Source organism: Brassica napus, chromosome C5, assembly GCF_020379485.1.
Source record: "Brassica napus cultivar Da-Ae chromosome C5, Da-Ae, whole genome shotgun sequence".
NCBI classification, from domain to species: Eukaryota; Viridiplantae; Streptophyta; class Magnoliopsida; order Brassicales; family Brassicaceae; genus Brassica; species Brassica napus.
In genome coordinates, this window is record NC_063448.1 from 16,697,108 (window position 1) to 16,718,685 (window position 21,578).

The window sequence follows — 21,578 nt, forward strand, 5'->3', positions numbered from 1 at the left end:
GATGCATGGAGGAGAAAACCTCTTCAGGGTTAAAAAGCTAATACGGCAGCGTTTTTTTGTGGCCCATAATAATTTCATAATCAATTCGAGATCCACAGCCCAATAATATCTTAGTTGGCCCATTAAATGTATCAATTGTCATCTAAATGACATTACATACTTTTGGTCACGAGGTAGCGTAGCTTGTCATTATCAACTCAGAAAATAAAATAAAAACATGAGCATGCACATCCATTTTAACCAACTATATATTTTGTGTATATGTATAATACTGAACATGTGAGTTTTTAGACTATTTAAATTTTATAAATATTGAACGTGACGTACCAAAATATAAACGATGCGTGCATGCTTTCTTTGCTTACTATTACAGTCCAAATAGACACATCCATAATCTTTTTTGAATTAATTATTTTTGTTAAAAGATCTTCTTCAACAAAGGGTGGGAGAAGGTCTGGGATCCCTTTGGGTTTACCAAATAAAAAAAGCTGAGTTCCTTCGTCGGAGATCTCCAAAACATCGACCAAGTTCATCAAAGGGCTCTGATCGGTCTACTCATCATCGCCACAGTTCGAAGGCTTCGAGATCAAGTTCAAGTAAGGTAAATGGTTTGGAAGGGTCCAAAAACACCTCCAGACATTATCCATGAAGACACTCAGTTGGAACTGTCGAGGGATTGGGAACGACTTCACAGTTCGACGCCTTACGGAGATGTGTCATCGCTCAGGACTTGTATTTCTTTCTGAGATGAAGAATAGGAGGCTGCTGTTGCAAAACATTCAGGCCGACTTAGGATTTGATCATTTGTTTACTGTTGAGCCACTTGGTCTCAGCGGAGGTTTAGCTTTATTCCTTATGGATAAATTTCAAGTTAATGTTTTATTTTCGAATAACATAATGATTGACATTGAGGCAGTCATTGATGGAATAAAAGTCTTTATGACGTTTGTTTATGGAGACCCTGTCCTAGAACGTAGAGAACAGGTTTGGGAACGTCTTACGCGTTTCTCAACAACACGAAATGGACCTTGGTTCATGATAGGGGATTTTAATGAGATTACTGATCATAGCGAAAAAGAGGGAGGCAGAAAGTGCGCTGATAGTTCTTGTTTGCCTTTCAAGCAGATGCTAAGTGATTGTGGGGTGCTGGAATTTCCATTTACTGGGAATAAGCTTTCATGGGTTGGAAAAAGATCGGGAGGGACAACTGTTAGATGCAGATTAGATAGAGCTGTGGGTAATGAGGATTGGCATGAAAAGTTTCCTCACTCAACTGTTAAGTATCTTAGGCTCTGGGGCTCAGATCATCGTCCGGTCCTAGCAGATATTCTCACGAAACCAGTAAGGAGAAAAAAGAACTTTAAATTTGATAAGCGTTGGTTGGACAATGAGGAGCTAAGGCAAGTTATTATGGAAGGATGGAAGTCTGAGGATCTCCCTCCTGGAGCGAATATAATGTAACATATTGCTAGCTTTCGGAAAGCTTTGAGCCAATGGAGGAGGCAAAACAATGTGAACTCAGAAAAGTTAGTGGAGGAGCTTAAGGAGAAGGTAGAGGGTCTTTATGCGAATGATGATGCTATTTCTGAGGAGATATCAGAAGCTCTAAAGGAACTATCTACTGCTCCTAAGGCAGAGGAGTTGTTTTGGAGACAGAAAAGTAGGGTCTTATGGTTAAGGAAAGGCGACACGAACTCAAAATACTTTCATGCCCTAGTAAAGCAAAGGAGAGCACGTAATAGGATAACTCAGCTCCTCGATGAAAATGGAAATGTGGTGGAGGATGAGGAGGAATTAGTAGCCATTGCTACTAGCTACTTTAGGCAAATATTTGAGTCTTCTATCCCAGAGGATATAGCTGATGCGCTTGCAGAGGTATCGACGACGATTACTGGGGATGTAAACGAAAGACTTACAGCCCCAGTAACTGAATGGGAGGTCAAATTAGCTTTGTTCGCTATGCATCCAGAGAAAGCCCCAGGACCAGATGGAATGACAACCCTTTTCTACCAGAAGTTTTGGGATATTGTCAAAGAGGACTTAACTCGCATGGTTAATCAGTTTCTCTTTGAAAGGACAATGGCACAGGGTCTGAATGACACGTATATCTGTTTGATCCCAAAGACAATGAAGCCGAATGAAATGACAAAGTTTAGGCCTATTAGTCTATGTAATGTCAGCTATAAGATAATGTCTAAGGTCTTATGCCAAAGATTGAAGAAGGTTCTGCCACAGAGGATATCTGAGACCCAGTCAGCCTTTGTTGCTGGAAGACAGATCACAGATAATGTCATGATAGCACAAGAGATGTTCAACGCTTTGCGAACAAAACCGGGGGGGGGGGGGGGGGGGGGGGGGTGGGGAGAGTTAAGCGAATGGCCATAAAAATTGATATGAGTAAAGCATACGATAGGATGGAATAATAATTCATTGCGGCAGTAATGAGAAAGATGGGATTCTCGGAGATATGGATTGACTGGATTATGAGATGCATCACTTCGGTTAAGTATAAAGTACTCATGAATGGTGAGCCGAGGGGAAACATTGTCCCTGGGAGAGGTTTACGTCAAGGAGATCTTTTGTCTCCTTTCATATTTATTCTATGCACGGAAGCGCTCGTTAGCCTTCTTAATCACGCAGAGAATCAAGGGAAGATAACGGGGATGCGAGTCGCACGCGCTAGCCCCTCGGTATCTCACCTTCTCTTTGCTGATGATAGCCTTTCCTTCTGTAAGGCGGAGCCCCGTGAATGTGAATAAGTTATGAAAGTAGTCAGGACATACGGGAAAGCATCAGGTCAATGCATTAATTTTGATAAATCCTCTTTACTCTTTGGTAAAAGGATTCCAGCGAATGATCGACAGCAGATCAAAGATACACTTGGTATTCAAAATGAAGGAGAAATGGGTTCCTACTTAGGAATCCCAGAGGATATTAGTGGATCAAAGTGTAAGCTATTTGCTTTCTTAAAAGAACAGTTACTACACAGAGTGAATGGTTGGACTGGTAGATGGCTGTCAAAAGGAGGAAAAGAAGTCTTAATCAAATCTATCTTGCTAGCTCTACCGACTTATGTCATGTTCAGTTTCCTGCTTCCCTTGGAGATATGTGAAAACCTAGCAAGTGCCATTACACAGTTCTGGTGGAGTTTGAATCCGCCAAAGAGAGGAATTCACTGGGCAAAATGGGAGAAAATGTGTGCGCCTAGAGAAGAGGGAGGAATTGGTTTTCGTATGATCCATGAATTGAATCTAGCTCTTCTGGCTAAACAGCTCTGGCGACTTTTGTTCAATTTCCAGATTCATTAGTGGCGAGAGTTCTTTGGGGAAGTATTACCGTCTAAGTTCGCCTTTGCGAACTGGCGCTGTGGATACACCATCGTATATTTGGACGAGTATTATAGTGGCGAGGAAGCTACAACTTTTGGGTATCAGGAGCAAGGTGCATTCAGGATATGAAATTAATGTGTGGGAGGACCCTTGGATTCCTTCAACGCCAGCAAGGCCAGCTCGAGCAAGAGTCCCAGTTGTAAACCCCAAGATGACCGTCAACAGTCTTATTGATTTCGAGTCAAAGGATTGGGATGTACGTTTGCTGGAACAATATGTGGATCAAGAAGACATTCTGATGATTCAAAGTATGGCCATAAGCCCTACTCACCGACGGATACTTTTTGTTGTAGCTGCACCAAAAATGGCCAATATACGGTTAAGTCTGGATATTGGGTTGTTATGAATGTGATGAGAACAGATGAGGCTTTAGAATTTCTACAACCCAGTATAACTAAACTCCAAGCCTTTGCTTGGACAGTGAATGCGCCACAAAAAATTTGCCACCTTATATGGCAATTAATCTCTGGACAGGTAACGGTAACAAGGAATTTGATACGTCGCACGAAACACCTTTACACTCAGAGCTAGAAGCGCTAAGATGGGCAATGGAGAGCATGATACAACACTCGACCTGTCAGAGATTTGGGACGGACTGCAAAGACCTGATTGCAATGATACAAGAACCACAAGCGTGGCCCAACTTCTCATCTGAGCTGGAAATCATTCAAACCTTCCGGTTGTGTTTTTCGGAATTCAAGATCAGATATTTACCAAGAACGCAAAATGAGATTGCAGATTCGTTAGCTAGGAATGCACGTTCTTTTCATAGATCTCTATGTTTTATTGGTTGTTCTATTCCGGTATGGTTACCAAGACTACTTCAAGTTTGAGTAATAAAATAGCCGTTTGCTGGAAAAAAAAAGATACACATTTAAATAGTTAAGGTCGTGATGTCAGTCTTCATAATCTCATATTATGGACCAGTGGCCTCATTTTTAAAGCAGACTCCACTTCATATTTTAGTTCCGAGAGCAGTTAAATATATTTGAAGGAAAAAACGGTGTGGTCAATTAAGAAACATGGTCATTGAGTCATTGAATAGTGGATTAAATTGTTAAACAGTTAGCAAATTGAACTAATTTAATACATTTGACATAGAAATAGTTTAGTGTGTCACATTTCTACTTTGCTTATTCCGACGTAGCTTTAAAACCAAATGCTTGCATTTTACATATGCGTTCAAAATTCCTTGTCACTAGCTAGCGCCTAGTGGTACACATTCAAAAATCGAAGGTGGATTATTCAGTCACACCTTAATAAAAAATGTACTACAATTTCAATATTTCACTGTACTTGTGGTATGCTATTTCTTAAAGAAATTGGCAGCCGAACCAAACTGTAGAATAACAAAGAGGTATGCGGCGTATGCCAATAACAACACGTGTGCTTCCGTCATGCATATTCCAGTCTTTTTCAATTACTTAAGATTTTATTTTCTTCTGTTCGTCATCGATTGTTACGTTTCAACCTTATTCCATTTTATTCAAACTTAGTTTACTAAAATTTCTCTTTCATTGGAACCTAATTGATTCAACTTTAAGGAACTTTTTTTCGCAAGTTGTTCACCAAACAAATGAAACCTATAATAATTCTAACTTTATTAGCGATGCATTCTAATGATATAGCGAGACAATTTAATTATTGTTGCATTCACTCCATTAATTTTAATCGTTTTTCCAGTTAAAAAACAGGAACTGTAGACATGACAGGTTCAGTGTCTTGAGTACTTTTAAGCACCTACAATGGGTTTTTTAAAGGTGAATCTCACCCCAAAAAATAATAAACGGTTCATAAATGCAACAGTAAAAACGGTTCTACAGATGTAAGCTATTTAATGGTTAAACTGTTAAAAGATAAATAAAAAAGATTTATAAATATAACTGTTAGATTTTATTATTGTTGAAAAACGCACATAATTATATTGCTGCTACTGATGCTCTTATAACGAGGAGGTCTGACGGGTTCAAACGCACTGGTTACAGTTGCAAGAGTTTACAGATGCGGTGACTGCGGTTTCTAACAGTTTAAAAAATTTATACGACTGGTACTGCGGTTAGAAATGAGTACGTTTGCGGAATATTTATAACTAATTAACTACCAAATGCAACATTGGTTAAATAATAAATTAACAATATTTATATTCTATATAATTATAAAAATATCAAAAATCATAATAATATAATAAATATAAAATTTTATTTACAAAGTTATAGTTTTAAATTTTTTAATATTATAGAAAATATTTTTATTTTAAAATTTTATAATATTAATTAAAACATAATAGATATATTTTAGTATTTTTATCATTTTATTATAAAACTTGCATGGAATATATTTATTTTGTATTTATATCATTTTAAGAAAATTAAAAATCTACTCCTCCGCAACTAGCTGAAACCAGTTAAAACCAGCTTTTGAATTTAAGAGATTCAAAGCAGTTACATATGAAATAAATAAAGTATGAAAGCGGAGTACATGTATTGATTGTAATTTAATTTGGTTTCTAAGTTAACATAATTTAGTTAATTATGGCTGAAACTTTGAGTATATATTAGTGTTAAAGCGGTAGAAGTACTATACTCCTTTCGTTTTTTACTATACCCCTTTCGTTTCCAAAAATAAAATTTCTAAATTTTTTGTTCCATAAATATATAGTTTTATGTTTAAAAGTACCTTTGTATACTTTTTAAACACATTAAATTGAAATAATTTGAATTGTTTAAATATCGTTGATTGATAGTTATTAAAAAGGGAAAATTTGGAAAAATACATTTATATAAGATTATAATTTGAAAATTACACCATGATTTATTTATTTTGAAAACTACACTTTTGTATAAGGAAATTGACCAAATTTATCCAATATCAATATTTAAAATAACACTATTAACATTATATATGTTTTGTTTGGTTCCGCTCATGGTTTTAAAATTAGATTTACCTACTCTAATTGTGTTTGTTGTTTTGTTCTCAAGATAGTTCTGCTTTTGTGTTTTTAGGAAATACTAAGCAAAGCGAAAGTAAATGTCTTAAAGAAGGGGACCTGCCACCTGTACTGATATATTGCTTCTTTCCAGAAACTACACGTCTTTCTATTGAATGGTTTGCCTGAGCTGAATAACATATACTGAAGTTCTATGCCTTTTCAAAGTCGGACAGATCTTTATACATATATAGTTTAAGACCTTTACATTTAGGCAATTGTGAGAATCTGAGAAAGCTTCCTTTGGATTCTAAGAGTTTCTTGAAGGTGAAAATTTTCTTACTTAGACGAAGAATGGATGGAAAGAGTTGAATGGGAGGATGAAGCCACCAAAACCGTTTCTTACCTCACTTAATCACTTCTACCTGCTTTTGGTGTCTTTCACATGGCGTGGAAGGCTTGAAGTTAATCATGGTGCGGTTGGATTTTTCTCTCTTGCAAATGAATAATGTATAAGTTCCTCAGGAGATCAATTTCATAAATCTTATGCCTGACATTGTAGCTCAGGGTTTTGTTACGATTGTTCTTCTCGTGGCATTGGTTCTTGACTCAGGAGTTGGCTCTTATTCTCTTATGTATAGATAGAAAGGCACAACCAAAATGTTCATATAATGCAAGTTTCAAAATTTGATTTGATAGAATTACATTCTGAATGTTCTTTTTCCTATTTGTTAATTGAATTGTGTTAAGCGCCAACACAAAGATTATGGACAAATTCATGAGTGTTCGAGGCTTCAAGGGACTCCACGCAAAAACCTCCAATACAAGATAATTCTAAAAGGAGATGATGGTACTTTGTTTGTCAATGTCTCCTTCATATACACGTTCGGGTAACCCGTACATAAACTCTGAATCGATATGCTTTCTCCTTTTTGATACCGTCTCTTTATTAACATATCTAATTTGGAGAAAAATGTCTTTTAACAGCTAACAAACTAAAATAAGGAATGCACTTTTCAAAATTTAAAATATAAACAGGTTATTTTTCAAATTGTTAAAAATTATATAATAAAAATAAAATAAATTTAATTGTAAATATTTATTGTATTTTTAATATTGTGAAGAATCTAGATTTTTTTAGAAAACTGAGGAAATACCATGTTATGTCATTTTATAAATGAATTTAAGATTATAGATGTATTACAAGTATGAATAATCTATATCTTTGTAAAATACAAAATTATAAATCAAGAGTATTCTATACTTTTTAGCAAACAGTTTGTTATTTTCAGCTCGAAACAATATATTTGTTATACAATTTTTTTATACAAAAGTTATTGCATAAATAATTATTATATACAAAAATAAAATTGATACGATAATTTTTTTAGTGAGGTTTTATAGTAAAGTGTTATTCGTCAACGAATTAAGTAATTTTTTTGAAATAAAATATATGTAAAATAGCATCATTTTGAATGTATCTAATATTTTTTTTAAGTAACTGGAATTTCTCTGAAAAAAGATTTATCAATTAGAATTATTTCTTGTTCGCAAAATAAAAACATACATACAAGGTCACAAAGATTTGTTTACTCATTCACAATTTCGAAAAATTAGGTACCCGTCGAGCTAAATTTTGTACTACTTCTATTTTTATTGATTCTAATGATTTATTCAAACTTTATATAATAGTACGTACATCCCTAATATGAAAAGGTGAGAGCATCCTTACGTCTTGTTTGGCAGATTAATAACTTCAAGTACAGAGAAAAATAATTATAAGTCAATTTTTATTTTATAAATTGTCAGTTTACCAATATTTTTTTTTCTTTTTCGTTAGCACTATTTTTCAAAAGTTGGTTTAGCCAAAGATAGAAAAATTGTTATGACGCTTTTTGATTTGACTTAGAGAGACTAATGATCCGTATATTGTTAGTCAATATGAAAATTAATTAGTCCAAAAATCAAAGTTTACCATAAACTAAAAATATTAAGTTACTAACAAATGTGTTGCGCTAGTCGTCAATTTTGTACGCAATCCCCTGTACAATATTTGCGAAGCGATTTTGCCACATGTCCTCTCTACAATCAATTTCACAAAACAATTATGACATGACTACTGAAATTGATGACATGACTTCCGAAAAAATATAGTATGGATAATTTCATTTAATGTTGATTTATATTTTTTGTAAACTTATTAGAATATGATAATAATTAATATATTACATTTAATATTGATATTTCTTTCTGGTAAACTTTTTTAAATATGGTAATACCTAATACATCATCTATAAAATAAATATATTCATATATAACATTTCAAATTTTGAAATATTATTATTTTGTATAAATATACAATTTGTATTATTAAATCTTTCAAAAATTTCTACTATTTAAAAAAAATTAAATATATATATATATTAAACATGTTTATATGTATATGTGACATTAAAGAAACACCTCGGAATTATAAACAAAGTTTCCTTCAAACAGGAAAAGACAAGATAACAGACAAGAATGCAAGTCTTTATTGGACCATTGGTCATTAATTAAATGCTAAATCATTCGTTTATTAATAAACTGAATTAATTCAACTATTAGAAAGAAAGAAACAAAACAAGCGGAGACTCTTTCTCCCCGTAAGACCAAAACAAAGTTAAGTTGTTAATTGATTCGTCAATGGCAAAGAAAGCGCTTTTGATCGGAATCACCTACCCTGGAACCGCCGTCGAGCTAGGTGGCTGCGTCAACGACGTCCGTCGGATGCAGAAATGCCTTATCGACCGTTACAGATTTTCTAACAAGGACATAAGAGTGCTGATCGACACGGACAAATCCAGCGTCAATCCCACCGGCAAGAACATCCGCGAGGCTCTCAAGAAACTCATCGCTGAAGGGGAGTCCGGTGATGTTTTGGTGTTTCATTACAGTGGACATGGCACGAGACTCCCAACAGAGCAAGGGTTGTTCGACGCTACAAATTATGACGAGTGCATCACTCCTTGCGATCTGAATCTGATCATGGGTACGTGCACTTTTTAAGGGTTCCATTTTATGTGTTTATTTCACGTTTTATGAGATAGAATACTCTGTTTTATAAAGCAGAGTACTCTGCTATCGAAACTTGACGCATACGTTACGTATATCACTACAAGAAAACAGCGACATACCGAGGGAAAAAATCGTCGGTATGTCGTCGGAATAACGTTATTCCGACGACATACCGACGAAACAAGTCCTCGGAAATAACTCATCGGAAATTCATTTTTCCTCGGAAATCCCTCGGAAATTTCCGACGGAATTCCGAGGAAATGAATTTCCGAGGAAACTCCGAGGACCACCAGTTCGTCGGAAAGGTCCTCGGAATATACCGTGGGAGAACTTCCTCGGGATATTTCGATGGACTTTCCAATGGTCCAATCCTCGGAAGTTCCGACGAAATGTTCCTCGGAATTTTCATCGGGAATTTCCGAGGAACGAAGCCCTCGGAAAATTCCGAGGAAGGAGTCACTCGGTATATTCCGACGACTTATTCCGAGGAAATGTTCGTCGAAAATTTTCGAGGGTTCTTTCCTCGGAATTTCAAAAAAAATTATTTTTTTAAAAAAAATTAAAATTTTTGAAATTTAAATTCGAAAATATAAAATTAAAATTAAAATTGAATACATATTAGATAATATTCAAAGTTGTACAAATAAAAATAAAACATTCCGAGTTTTTGAAAAAAAAAAAACTACGGGTCTTGCACGTTTGGGAACACCTCGTTCGGGTACATCCTCTACATCATCTTCATCATTTGCTGGTTCAGCCTCTTCTGTGCCTCATAGCCCGCCTGTTGAGCCGCCATCTGGGTCTCCAACAAAGATATGCGATCATCCTTGTCCTTCAACTGAGCCGTAAGTACTTCTGGATCAACAAAGGGCGGTGGTGCAGAAGAAGGAGGAACCGACCGGGTGCGACGACCCAAACCGACCAAACGCCCCTTCTTCTTTGGAACCGACTGAAATAGAAAATAGCCAAATTTAAATAATATAAAAAGATGATAAAATAAAAATCAAGAAATAAATGAATTGAACTTTAAAAAAAGAACTTACCGATTCAACGATTTCGTTGATTCGAAACCGGGACAAGTTGGTCGAAGCCGTCGAATCGTCATCCTCGGTTTGAAGCTGAGACACTTCGTCTTGCACCTGAGTTTGGACCAGGGTGACCACTTCCCTCACAAGACCGTCATCAATCTGACCGGTCTTCTTGTTGGTATACGCCCTCTTCATTAGGGCAAGATCATCAACCTGCTCGCCATCATTTTCTTCCGCCTTGAAAAAAACATAAATTAAACAAACATTAGAAATTAGAAGAAATGCACAAAAAATAAAATTTCAAAACTTAAATAATTGAAGAAAAAGCGGCTGAACTTACCATGCGATCCCCCAGAGTGGCAATAGATTGAGCACCCAAGTTATGCTTGAAGACCCCCTTCCCTTTACGGTCGCTCCTGCAGTTGGTGGAGTTGGTGGAAGAAGTTTCTTTCGTCTCTTCCTTATCCCAATGACACACAACTCCGTCCAGACCGTGTTGTTCATCGACTTTGGGACCTTTTAATAATAAAAAAAGAAAATAGTTTAATAAATAAAAAAATAGTTTAATAAATTAAAAAAAATGTTTAATAAAATAAAAACAACCTTGTTGATTTCCCACTTCCTCTTCCACTCGTGGATCTGCTTCCCATAGTTGTCCATAACTTTATGGACGAAGTGGTGATAGATAAAGAACGTATCATCGGAATTCCAGTTGAATTCTTGCTGAAAAAAAACACAATTAGTAGAAAATTTATATTAAAGATTAAAAATATAAGTACAAAATTAGAATACTTACCGCAAACTGACGAAACCACAGATGCTGCTTCTCGGTAGGGAAGTCAGTGAAAGTCAGATGTCCCTTGTCGAGGGCCGAGTACATCATACGGTTGATCCATGCGCTGATCCCGTTTCCGGATCGGTTGAACCTAATAAAAAGAACAAATTATTAATAATGAATCAAATTTTAATGAAAAAAAATACGTTTAATTACCATGTTTGACCCCGTCCATGTGGATACGGAGTGAGATAGGGAAGATGGTCACGACCGGACTGTCGAACCAACTCCGCAACACTCATCAGGACCCGGAGGAGCAGGAGCGGGTGCAGCATCGGGAGCGAGAGGAGCAGAAGCGGGAAATGGAGAGGGAGATGTATGGTAGGAGCTGTGGGGCGAAGCGGAATCCTGAATCTGGCTGGAATCCCGAGACTGGCTTCCCGTACCACCACGACCACGACGCTGTCGAGACCGGGTCTGATCATCATTAGACCTATAAATTAAAAAAAACATATTTAAAAATTATTTCTAATAATTTTAATAAATACAAAAAACATATTTAAAAAATAGTTTTTAATCATAAATAAATAAATAGTTTTACAAAAAATAGTTTTAATAAATAAAAAATAGTTTAATAATTACAAAAAAATAGTCTTAATAAATAAAAAATAGTTTAATAATTACAAAAAACAGTTTTAATAAATAAAAATAGTTTAATAATTACAAAAAATAGTTTTAATAAATAAAAATAGTTTAATAATTACAAAAAATTGTTTTAATAATATTAAAAATGTTTAATAATAACAAAAAATAGTTTTAATAAATAAAAAATAGTTTAATAATTACAAAAAATAGTTTTAATAATATTAAAAATGTTAAATAAATATAGAAATTTATATTATATATATATATATATATATATATTGTTTTTTTAAAAAATCCCAAATAATAGTTTTTAATCACAAAAAAGCTTTATAGATATTAAAAATGTTTAATAAATATTTAAATGATTTTATAATGCAAAAAATAGATTTTATATACAAAAAACGTTTTCATATTATATATACATAATTATCAATTAGATTTTTATAACCACAAAATTAATAAAAACTAAAAAAAAAATTCCAAATCAAGTGAATACCATAATCAAACTCGATTTTACACAATCCTACCATTCACCCTAACAAAAATCTATAAATATCATTCCAAAATCATCAAATCTACTTAAAAACCTAACAAATCTAACCTAAGAGAGTGAGATATGGTTCATACATGATCAGTGACTGAAATTGAGGAGGATTAGGGCGGAAATCGCGAGAGAGAAGAGAGTGTTCGCCGGAAATCGCGAGAGAGAATAAGGAGAGCTTCGGCTTCGGCGGAGAGAGGAAGAGAGAAATGGGGAAGAAGATCTGGTTCGACCTAATAAAATGAGGCATCCGACGGAAAATGTCCGTCGGAATTTCCTCGGACTAATTAAATATTTCCGTAGGAATTTCCTCGGAAATCATTAATTCAATTTTCGCGAAATATTTGGCGGCTTGGTTTACCCGGTGAAAAACCTCTAGTTCCTCGGAATTTCCTCGGAATATTCCAAGGGAATTCTGAGGAAACCCTTATCTTCCTCGGAATTCCGTCGGAATATTCTGAGGAAATTCCGAGGAAAAAGGGTTTGGGGTTTCAAAACATCGATTTTTTTTGCCGTATTTCGTTTCTTATACAATTACAATGCATACCATTGAGGATTCTTTGTATAGATGATCATAAACCATGAAATAACAAAATTTCAAAAATAATTGTAAGTATTCCTTTTACCGTTTATTAAAGTGTATAAGTGTTTCTCTTATGTTGTGTGGTTTTCGTTCATGCAATCGTAAAAGTGTTTGTTATTGGGTAAAACACCAAGTTTGACTTCATAATCTGGTTAAAACACTTAATGAAGGTTATATACGTGTTATTCAATCCGCAAAACGTTGTTTTCGGTTAAAAACCCCTAGTTCCTCGGAATTTCCTCAGAATATTCCGAGGGAATTTCGAGGAAACCCTTATCTTCCTCGGAATTCCGTCTGAATATTCCGAAGAAATTCTGAGGAAAAAGACTCTATAATCAAATCCCTAAATCGACAAGGTCTATTCCGAGAAAATTCCGAGGAAAACCTATCTTCCCTCGGAATTTCCTCGGTATTTCTATTAAAAAAAAAGTCGATGCTAGTCTGTTTCTGAGTCATCAAAAAAAAATCGATGCTAGTCTGTTTCTGAGTCATCATCACCAGATGAATCTGAATCTGGATCTTGGTGAAACTCTCCAATCACTGGTTCATCCTCTACGTGAACGACGGCTTCTTCTCCGAAGTCGGTTAAATCGACTACAAGGCCAACTCCAGCTATATCTTCTGCTGCACTTAAGTTGCCGGATGTGCTTGGTTGTAGTGGGTCTTCCAGCTCAGAACTTCCCTGAACTCGGCCTCTCGGGTTGAGTCTTGTAACAGTAACCCATGGATCATCTCTGTTCCTTACCCGGGGGTACTTGATATAACAAACCTGTAACATTTAAAAAATTATTAGTAAAATTATAAATTAATACACATGATGATGAATCATTCTGAATAATTAACATTTAATTACCTGATCGGCCTGAGAAGGAAGAATGCAATGATCATAATATTGCAGCTTTCACCTCGAATTTACTGATGTAACACCAAATGCATCTTTTCTCACACCTCGATCTAGAGTGTTGTCGTGCCAATCACAATAGAAAATAGTACAGCGCAATCCAACCATGCCCAAATACTTGATTTCAAAATCTCATATATGTGTCTGAAGTATACATCATCTCCTGATGCAGAACAAACGACAGCATCATAAGTCGTACTCGAACGTCTCCTCTTCTGAGTTGTGAATGCATATCCTCGAGTACAAAATCTCGGATATGACTTCACAACAAAGTTTGGTCCAACGACCATCTCGCATATCCAATCGTCAAATGTTTCACCTCTGGCCAAACCAGCAGACACCTATTAATAGCACATATATATGTTATATCAATAAATGTGAATTAGTATAAATATGTGATAAATGATATTTTAATTTGTTTAAAGCACTCACATAAGTAAACATCCATCCAGCAAATTCTCTCTGCTTCATTTCTTCTAGTTCGTCCTCTGTGGCGTATCTATATTCGAACCGCTTTTCTGCCATGAAAATCCTGTACATATGATGACAATAATGTAATAAATTAAGATTTAAATTTCAACTTGTAAAAATAAAAATTTGTAAGTTAATTTATTTACCTCTCATATTGAAGAACATCTTCGCAGTTGGTGAGCAAATATGTTTGCAAATTACTGCGCTCCTGCTCAGTAAGTCGACGGTCCTTTGGTTTTCTGCTAAGTCGTCCAACGTCTGTGAAAATGTCTGGAACCGTAACATGATATGTTGCCCGTTCGCCTCTATCATCATGCCGAGCAGGTCTTCTGTTTTTGGTCTGAACTTCTGCTGGAAAGTAGTACTCGGCAAAGTTTGAAGTTTCTTCATTGATCATCTGTGCGACTATAGAACCTTCCACCCTACTTAAATTTTTCACCATCTTTTCAAATGGAACATATACCGCTCATACAGATACATCCATCTATACTGCACAGGACCACCAAGTTCCAATTCTCTTGCTAGGTGAATAACAAGATGCTCCATAACATCAAAAAATGAGGGAGGAAATATCTTCTCAAGGTTGCACTGAATCACAGCTATGTTAGTCTTCAAATTTTCAATACCTTCAAGAGTCACTGATCTCGTGCATAAATCGCGGAAGAAACCACTTATCCCTGCAATTGCTTCATGAACATTTCGTGGTAATAGTTCCTTGAAGGCAAACAGAAGGAGGCGCTGCATCATTACATGGCAATCGTGGCTTTTCAAGCCAATAAACTTTCATTCCTTTTTGTCGATACAGTTACGCAAATTAGATGCGTAACCGTCTGGAAATTCCACATCGTTTGAAATCCAATCAAAGAACGCATCTTTTCCCTCTGCATCAAGTCGGTATATGGGAAAAAGAGCCCTACCATTCTCATCAACATGAAGTTCTGAATGAGCACATATATCGACTAAATCAAGTCTTGACTTCAAATTATCCTTTGTTTTACCTTGAACATTAAGGATCGTGTTCATGAGATTGTCAAAAAGTTCTTCTCAATATGCATGACATCAAAATTATGCCTTAGCAGATGATCCTCCCAGTATGGCAGATCCCAGAAAATATTTTTTTGTGCCAGTTATGTAGGTCTCCAACAGCATCTACCGGAAAACGCTCATGTCCACCGACGTCTGGCGTCCTTTCTGCACCAAAATCTCTTAGTTGTGTCTTCAAATCTTTCCCACAAATTTCCGGAGGTGGACTGTCAAACACCCTCTTATTCTTCGTAAACAAATTCCTACTCCTACGATATGGATGATCAGGTGGTAGGAATCTCCTGTGACAGTCAAACCAACACGTTTTCCTTTCGTGTTTTAGTTGGAAATCATCAGTGTTATCTTGACAATATGGACATGATAGCCTTCCATGCGTTGTCCATCCAGATAACATACCATATGCTGGAAAATCACTTATTGTCCACATTAGTACTGCCCGCATTTGAAAGTTTTCTTTACACGAAACATCGTATGTTTCAGCACCTTGAGCCCATAGTTGTTGCAACTCATATATTAGTGGCTGAAGAAACACATCAAGTGATCTCTTAGGATGCTCTGGTCCGGGAACGAGAATCGAGAGAAACAAAAACTCTCGTTGCAAGCACAAGTTTGGGGGTAGGTTGTATGGTGTAAGAATGACTGGCCATAGAGAATACTGTCTTCCACTCTTGCCAAACGGGCTGAAACCATCAGTACATAATCCAAGGTATACATTTCTTCTCTCATACACAAAGTCGGGATACTTTGATTGGAAATGCTTCCACGCTTTTGCATCTGCAGGATGTCTGATCTCACCATCTGTTGAGTGCTCCGCATGCCATCTCATTGGTTGCGCTGTGCGTTCAGACAGATACAACCTCTGCAACCTTTCCGTCAAAGGCAAATACCACATCCTTTTATATGGCACTGGAACTCTTCCACTCGTATCTTTATAACGAGGCTTCCCACAAAATTTGCATGTAACCCGCTGTTCATCCGCCCTCCAATAAATCATGCAGTTGTCGCTGCATACATCTATTACCTGATACGATAAACCAAGACCAGCTACGAGTTTCTGAACCTCGTAGTATGAACCAGGAGCTACATTATCCTCGGGTAGAATACCTTTTACAAAATCAGCAATCGCATCCACACAGTCTTCAGCCAAATTATAATCTGTTTTAATGCCCATCAATCTTGTAGCAGATGATAAAGCTGAATGACCATCTCTGCAACTTCGTACAATGGTTGCTTTCCAGCATCCAACATATCATAAAATCTCCTAGCTTCTGCATTGGGTAAATCTCCCCCTCTAAAATGATCATTTACCATCTGCTCAGTACCTACACCATAATCTACATCCGTTCTAATTGGTTCTTCTAATCTAACCGCTGGCTGAGGTTCGCTAGTACTACCATGTTCGTAATCAGTTTCCCCATGATGATACCAAATTTTGTAACTTCGTGTAAACCCACTCAAATATAGATGAGTCCAAACATCCCACTCTTTAATAACCTTTCTATTTTTACAATTAAAGCAAGGACATCTTAACATACCTGTTTTTGCTTCCGGTTGTCGGTGAACTAACCCCATGAATTCGGTTATACCTCGTTGGTATTCTTCCGTAAGCAATCTCGTGTTCGGATCCAAATGAGGTCGATCGATCCAAGAACGAAAATAATTTGAAGAAGACATGTTTTTTATGAATCAAATTCGTGTGCAAAGAGAGTAAGAGGGAGGATGAAGATATGGAGTGAATGAAGAGGAAGAGGGGTGCTTGTATTTATAGTTGAAATCCTGCCGACAGACCGAGGAAATTCCGACGGAAATCCGACGCCAACGGCTAGTTCGTCGGAATTTCCTCGGAATTTTTAAAATCCCCCAACGGCTCTCCAACGGCTCTCTAACGGCTATAATATATCCTCGGAATTCATCGGTTTTTTCCGAGAAATACATTTTTCCTCGGTATTCCATAAGAATATTCCGACGGATTGATATTTCCTCGGAATTCCTTCGGCATATTCCGAGGAAATTCCGAGGAAACCAAATTTTGTGTTTCCTCGGAAATTCCTCGGGATATTCCGAGGATTTCATTTTCCGTCGGAATGTCCGTCAGAATACCGCTGTTTTCTGTAGTGTATGTAAGCAATCTTCTTGATACACGTCTTGAATCTTCGTACTTGTAACATATAAATATACATGTGTCTGAGAGGGTTTTATAATAATCACCTTCTTGCCAAAAATGTGTGGTTGTAGACAATGAGTTTAGAGACATGGTGGCAGAAGTAAAAGAAGGATGTCTCTTGACGATAATCTCGGCCTCTTGTCATAGTGGTGGTCTCATAGAGGAAGCAAAGGAACAGATCAGGGAGAGCCACGTGAATAAGCCTAAATCTGGCGTCCTTAACTTCTTAGCTAGCATTGTGAGGAGTTTTCTAACGACTTGTGGAATCTCGAACGATCCTCATAGAGAGAGTGGAGGTGGCCACGATAGTTTCACTAGAGAGACAGAGTTAGAGGACGGTGAGACGGTCGATATAAAAACAAGATATCTACCTCTAAATAGCTATATAAGTCTTCTCAAGGAACAAACGGGTCAAACCGATATCAATCATGAGAAAATCAGAGAGACACTTGTTAAAGTATTTAGAGAAGACTCGAGTCCGAATGTGATGCTCTCCAATTCAATGAAAAGAAATGGTCACAGAGGATTGATAAGTATGTTTTTGGGAAAGCGCGAGGTTAATGCAAATGGTGCAAGATCTGAAGTTAAAAGCAAGCTTCCGAACAACGGTATTTTGTTAAGTGGATGTCAAACGGATCAAAGATCAGAGGATGTTTACGTGACAAGAACTGGAAAAGCGTATGGAGCATTCAGTGACGCGATTCAGACAATATTGTCGGGGACGAGAAAAGAGATAGCAAACATGGAGATGATTTTGAGTAGCAAACAAGGAGATGATTTTGAGAGCTAGAGAGATTCTCAAGAGACAGAATTTTAGTCAACGGCCAGGTTTGTATTGTCATGACCGTCATGTTAATAAATCGTTTATCTACACACATGGAATTCTTTAGACACATTTTTATGGTAGAATTTACTTTTGTGTGATTTAAAAATGTAATTGAAATGTTATATATTTTTTATTTGGGATATGAATAAGTGTCCTGTTTGGCGAATAGATTTGTGAATATTGACTTTGTGAGTCGTGAGATCAGAATTGAGATTATATGTAAATGGTAGTTGTTGTAAATAACACTGCACGTGTAAATAGGACTGGCTCGATCGATTATATCTTATGGTATTGGGAGGGATCCACGCGTTCAGTAATTCGGTTACACTACTTTTGCGGACATCCGAAAACTCAAATTCAAAACCATCAAAAACATATTAAAAACATTAAATTACTTTTGAAAGTTCATCGAGATAGTTTTTCTTCTAGCCAAATATTATATAGTTTCTTCGTAATGAGCTTCTCTGCAATGTCCTCAATTAGTTTGGGCGGTAGATCCCCTGAGGCTTCTGCTGCCAAAATCAGTTCAAAGTGTCCAAAATGTGATCTATGATTTTCTGTCCCCAAATATTAATAGATGATTTTTTTTTTTCATTTTCTGGTTATATTTCATATTTTGTTATCGGCTGATCGATAAATTTGTGCTTTGTGATCATACATAGTTTTCTGGAATGTTTTTTTTTTTAATTTTCCACCTTTCTTTGTTGTAATTGATCAATCCGTCTATGTGTTCTCTCGATAGGAATTTATGTGCGCATATAAATGAATGTCAGAAACTCAGATTTTTTGTTTGAGGCGTTGCTAGGCTAATAACTGAACTTTTTTCATTGTGTATAGATATATAGGGAAAAATTCAGATTACTGATATGTAATCTAGTACTACATGTTATACACAATGCATGGCTGCTTGTATTTTCTTATTACTTTGGTTTCTTTAATAGTTCCATCTCATGTGAAACTTGTGTCAAGTTGCAGTTTAAACCCATTTCTTGTTAGTTAGATAAACTCCCAGCAAATCAAACCTCACCAGAACTCAAGATAGAAGAGTACCCTATTCTCTAGAACTCAAGAAAGCTTCAGCCATATCAGGAAAAGCTTCATCAAAGTCCAGTTTATCTCAAAATCAGTAGGAGCAATCTATTGTCCACTGGTCCATATCTCTTCATGAGGAAGAACTCCAACATGGTGTTGTTTCCAGAGTGCAAAAAGGCTAAGGAACAACATAAGAAGCGCAATATGCCAAGAAGAAGTGACTTGAATCAAGCCAGAAATGTAATCAAGGAGTTTGAGCATCCATCGATTCAAGGTCGAACCATGTATTCATCTGTCATTGGTGGTTCAAATGAAGAAGGAACATGGAGCCAACACTGATGGTCCAGCAACCATGAGTGACCTACATTCCCTTAGCCTTTATCTCATCAAAGAAGGCTGGTACACACTCTCTTGACCCTAAACCTATCATTATAGATTCAGGAGCAAGCCATCACATGATTAGTGATAGGAACTTGATTAGTGATGTCCAGCCTGCCTCAGGGAATGTTCAAATAGCAAATGGTGATAAGATTAATATAGAAGGGATAGGGAACCTGAGGTTGTTTGATAGGGAATCTACTGCCTTGTATATGCCTCAGTTTACATCAAACTTGCTATCTGTGAGAAAAGCTACTGTTGATCTGAGTTGTCAGGTTGTTTTCAGACCAGATGAGGTTGAATTTCAAGACTTAAAGACAGACCAAGTAATTGGAAAGGGGCACGTTCACAATGAACTCTATCATCTTCAGAAGACAGAGATGTCTAGACCTTCCACTTCTCAGTGTTTGGCTAGTACATCCAGCGGGCTATGGCCGACTGAATTTCGACGACTTCAAATTTTTGATTTTCGTCGGAAATTGGTTAGTAATCCGTCACAAACGTCCGACGACATTGAGGTCCGTCAGAATCTCCGTCGGAATTCGGCGTGTTTTCTTGTAGTGATGCAAATTCCTAGGTTCAATATTCTAGTTAGCAAGGCTAGAACAAGCATTAAGAACAATCAATCAATGAATCACAACTAAGCAATTCTATAGTTGGGGCTAATCCCCCTAACCTATTTGAACCCTGAATCTAACAAGTAAACTACTCAGACATAGCTAAGCAATTCATGACACAAAATATAGATAAAAACTGCATAGAATAGAATAGATGAATCAATGGAGTTCCAATCACAAATCTCTCTATGATTTTCTCTCCTATAATTCTCTCTCTCTCTCTTCTGAATGTAAGAATACAATGGTGGCTAAAGCTCTCCTTGCCTCCTAACACTTAGGCAAGTATATAACTATTAGGTTAAAAACTCGTCAGGGGTAATCTTGTAATTTGGTGAAGCCTTAGGTTTAAAGTCGGCTGGAACCAAGTCGTGCGCTCTGCGTCTCGACATCGATCGATGGTACAGGATGTACATCGATTGATTGCTTCTTCTTCGTATCGACCTCTAATGGTCAGCTCGAATGTAAAACAGTCGAAGTTATGGTGGAAATAAATCATAAGTACTCAATGTAACAAGTGTTGGGGTCAAAATCGGTCACGACGGAATAAATGTCTAAAAGTCCGTAAAAATCGGCATGAACGTTTTTACGAAAAATAAATCTTAGAAAAAGATTTATTTTTACGAAGAATCTTGCGGATAAAACACATTCACGAAAAATCGGAGAAAGATGCGAACAAGGTTGCCGCGTAGCAACCAGCGCAAAAGCTGGTCGCTACGTAGCAACCAAGCTATCACCGAAGCTCGGTCGCTGTTGGGGTTGAAAACGGTTGTAACGAAGTTAACGTCAAAATCCCCGAAGAAGAAAACGTAAAAACATTCTTCGACAAATACTTCTTCGAAATAGATTCTTCTTTACGAAAACCTTTGCGGAAAAAATGCGAGTCATCGGACAAGAGCTCGAAGAGGGTCGCTAAGCAGCAACCGAACGCATGTTCCGCTCGGTCGCTACGTAGCGACCGAGCTCGAGCAGGAGATTGGTCGCATCGTAGCGACCGAGCTCGAGCCAAAGCTCGGTCGCTACGTAGCGGCCGAGCTCGAGCCAAAGCTCGGTCGCTACGTAGCGACCGAGCTCGAGCCAAATCTCGGTCGCTACATAGCGACCGAGCTCGAGCCAAAGCTCGGTTGCTACGTAGCGACCAAGCTCGAACCGAAGATCGATCGCTACGTAGCGACCGAGCTCTTCCGAAACGTCGATACGACATTAG

General features: G+C 36.9%; 1 protein-coding gene across 1 annotated transcript; it reads left to right on the forward strand.

The window, feature by feature from the left end:
• Positions 1-8,746: 8,746 nt before the first annotated feature.
• Positions 8,747-20,349, forward strand: LOC106400249 (metacaspase-8-like). Its single transcript, XM_013840624.3, has 2 exons — positions 8,747-9,343; positions 17,593-20,349. Exons 1-2 carry the CDS (start codon positions 8,998-9,000, stop codon positions 18,309-18,311), a joined length of 1,065 nt encoding a protein of 354 aa, XP_013696078.1. The 5' UTR covers positions 8,747-8,997; the 3' UTR covers positions 18,312-20,349.
• The last annotated feature ends 1,229 nt before the right edge of the window (positions 20,350-21,578 follow it).

Bases quoted from the DNA above. Each gene is read 5' to 3' on its own strand.
- LOC106400249 (XM_013840624.3), top strand. From the start codon at position 8,998: ATGGCAAAGAAAGCGCTTTTGATCGGAATCACCTACCCTGGAACCGCC. The intron at 9,344-17,592 runs GTACGTGCACTT...GTGTGGTTGTAG, and splicing joins CGATCTGAATCTGATCATGG to ACAATGAGTTTAGAGACATG.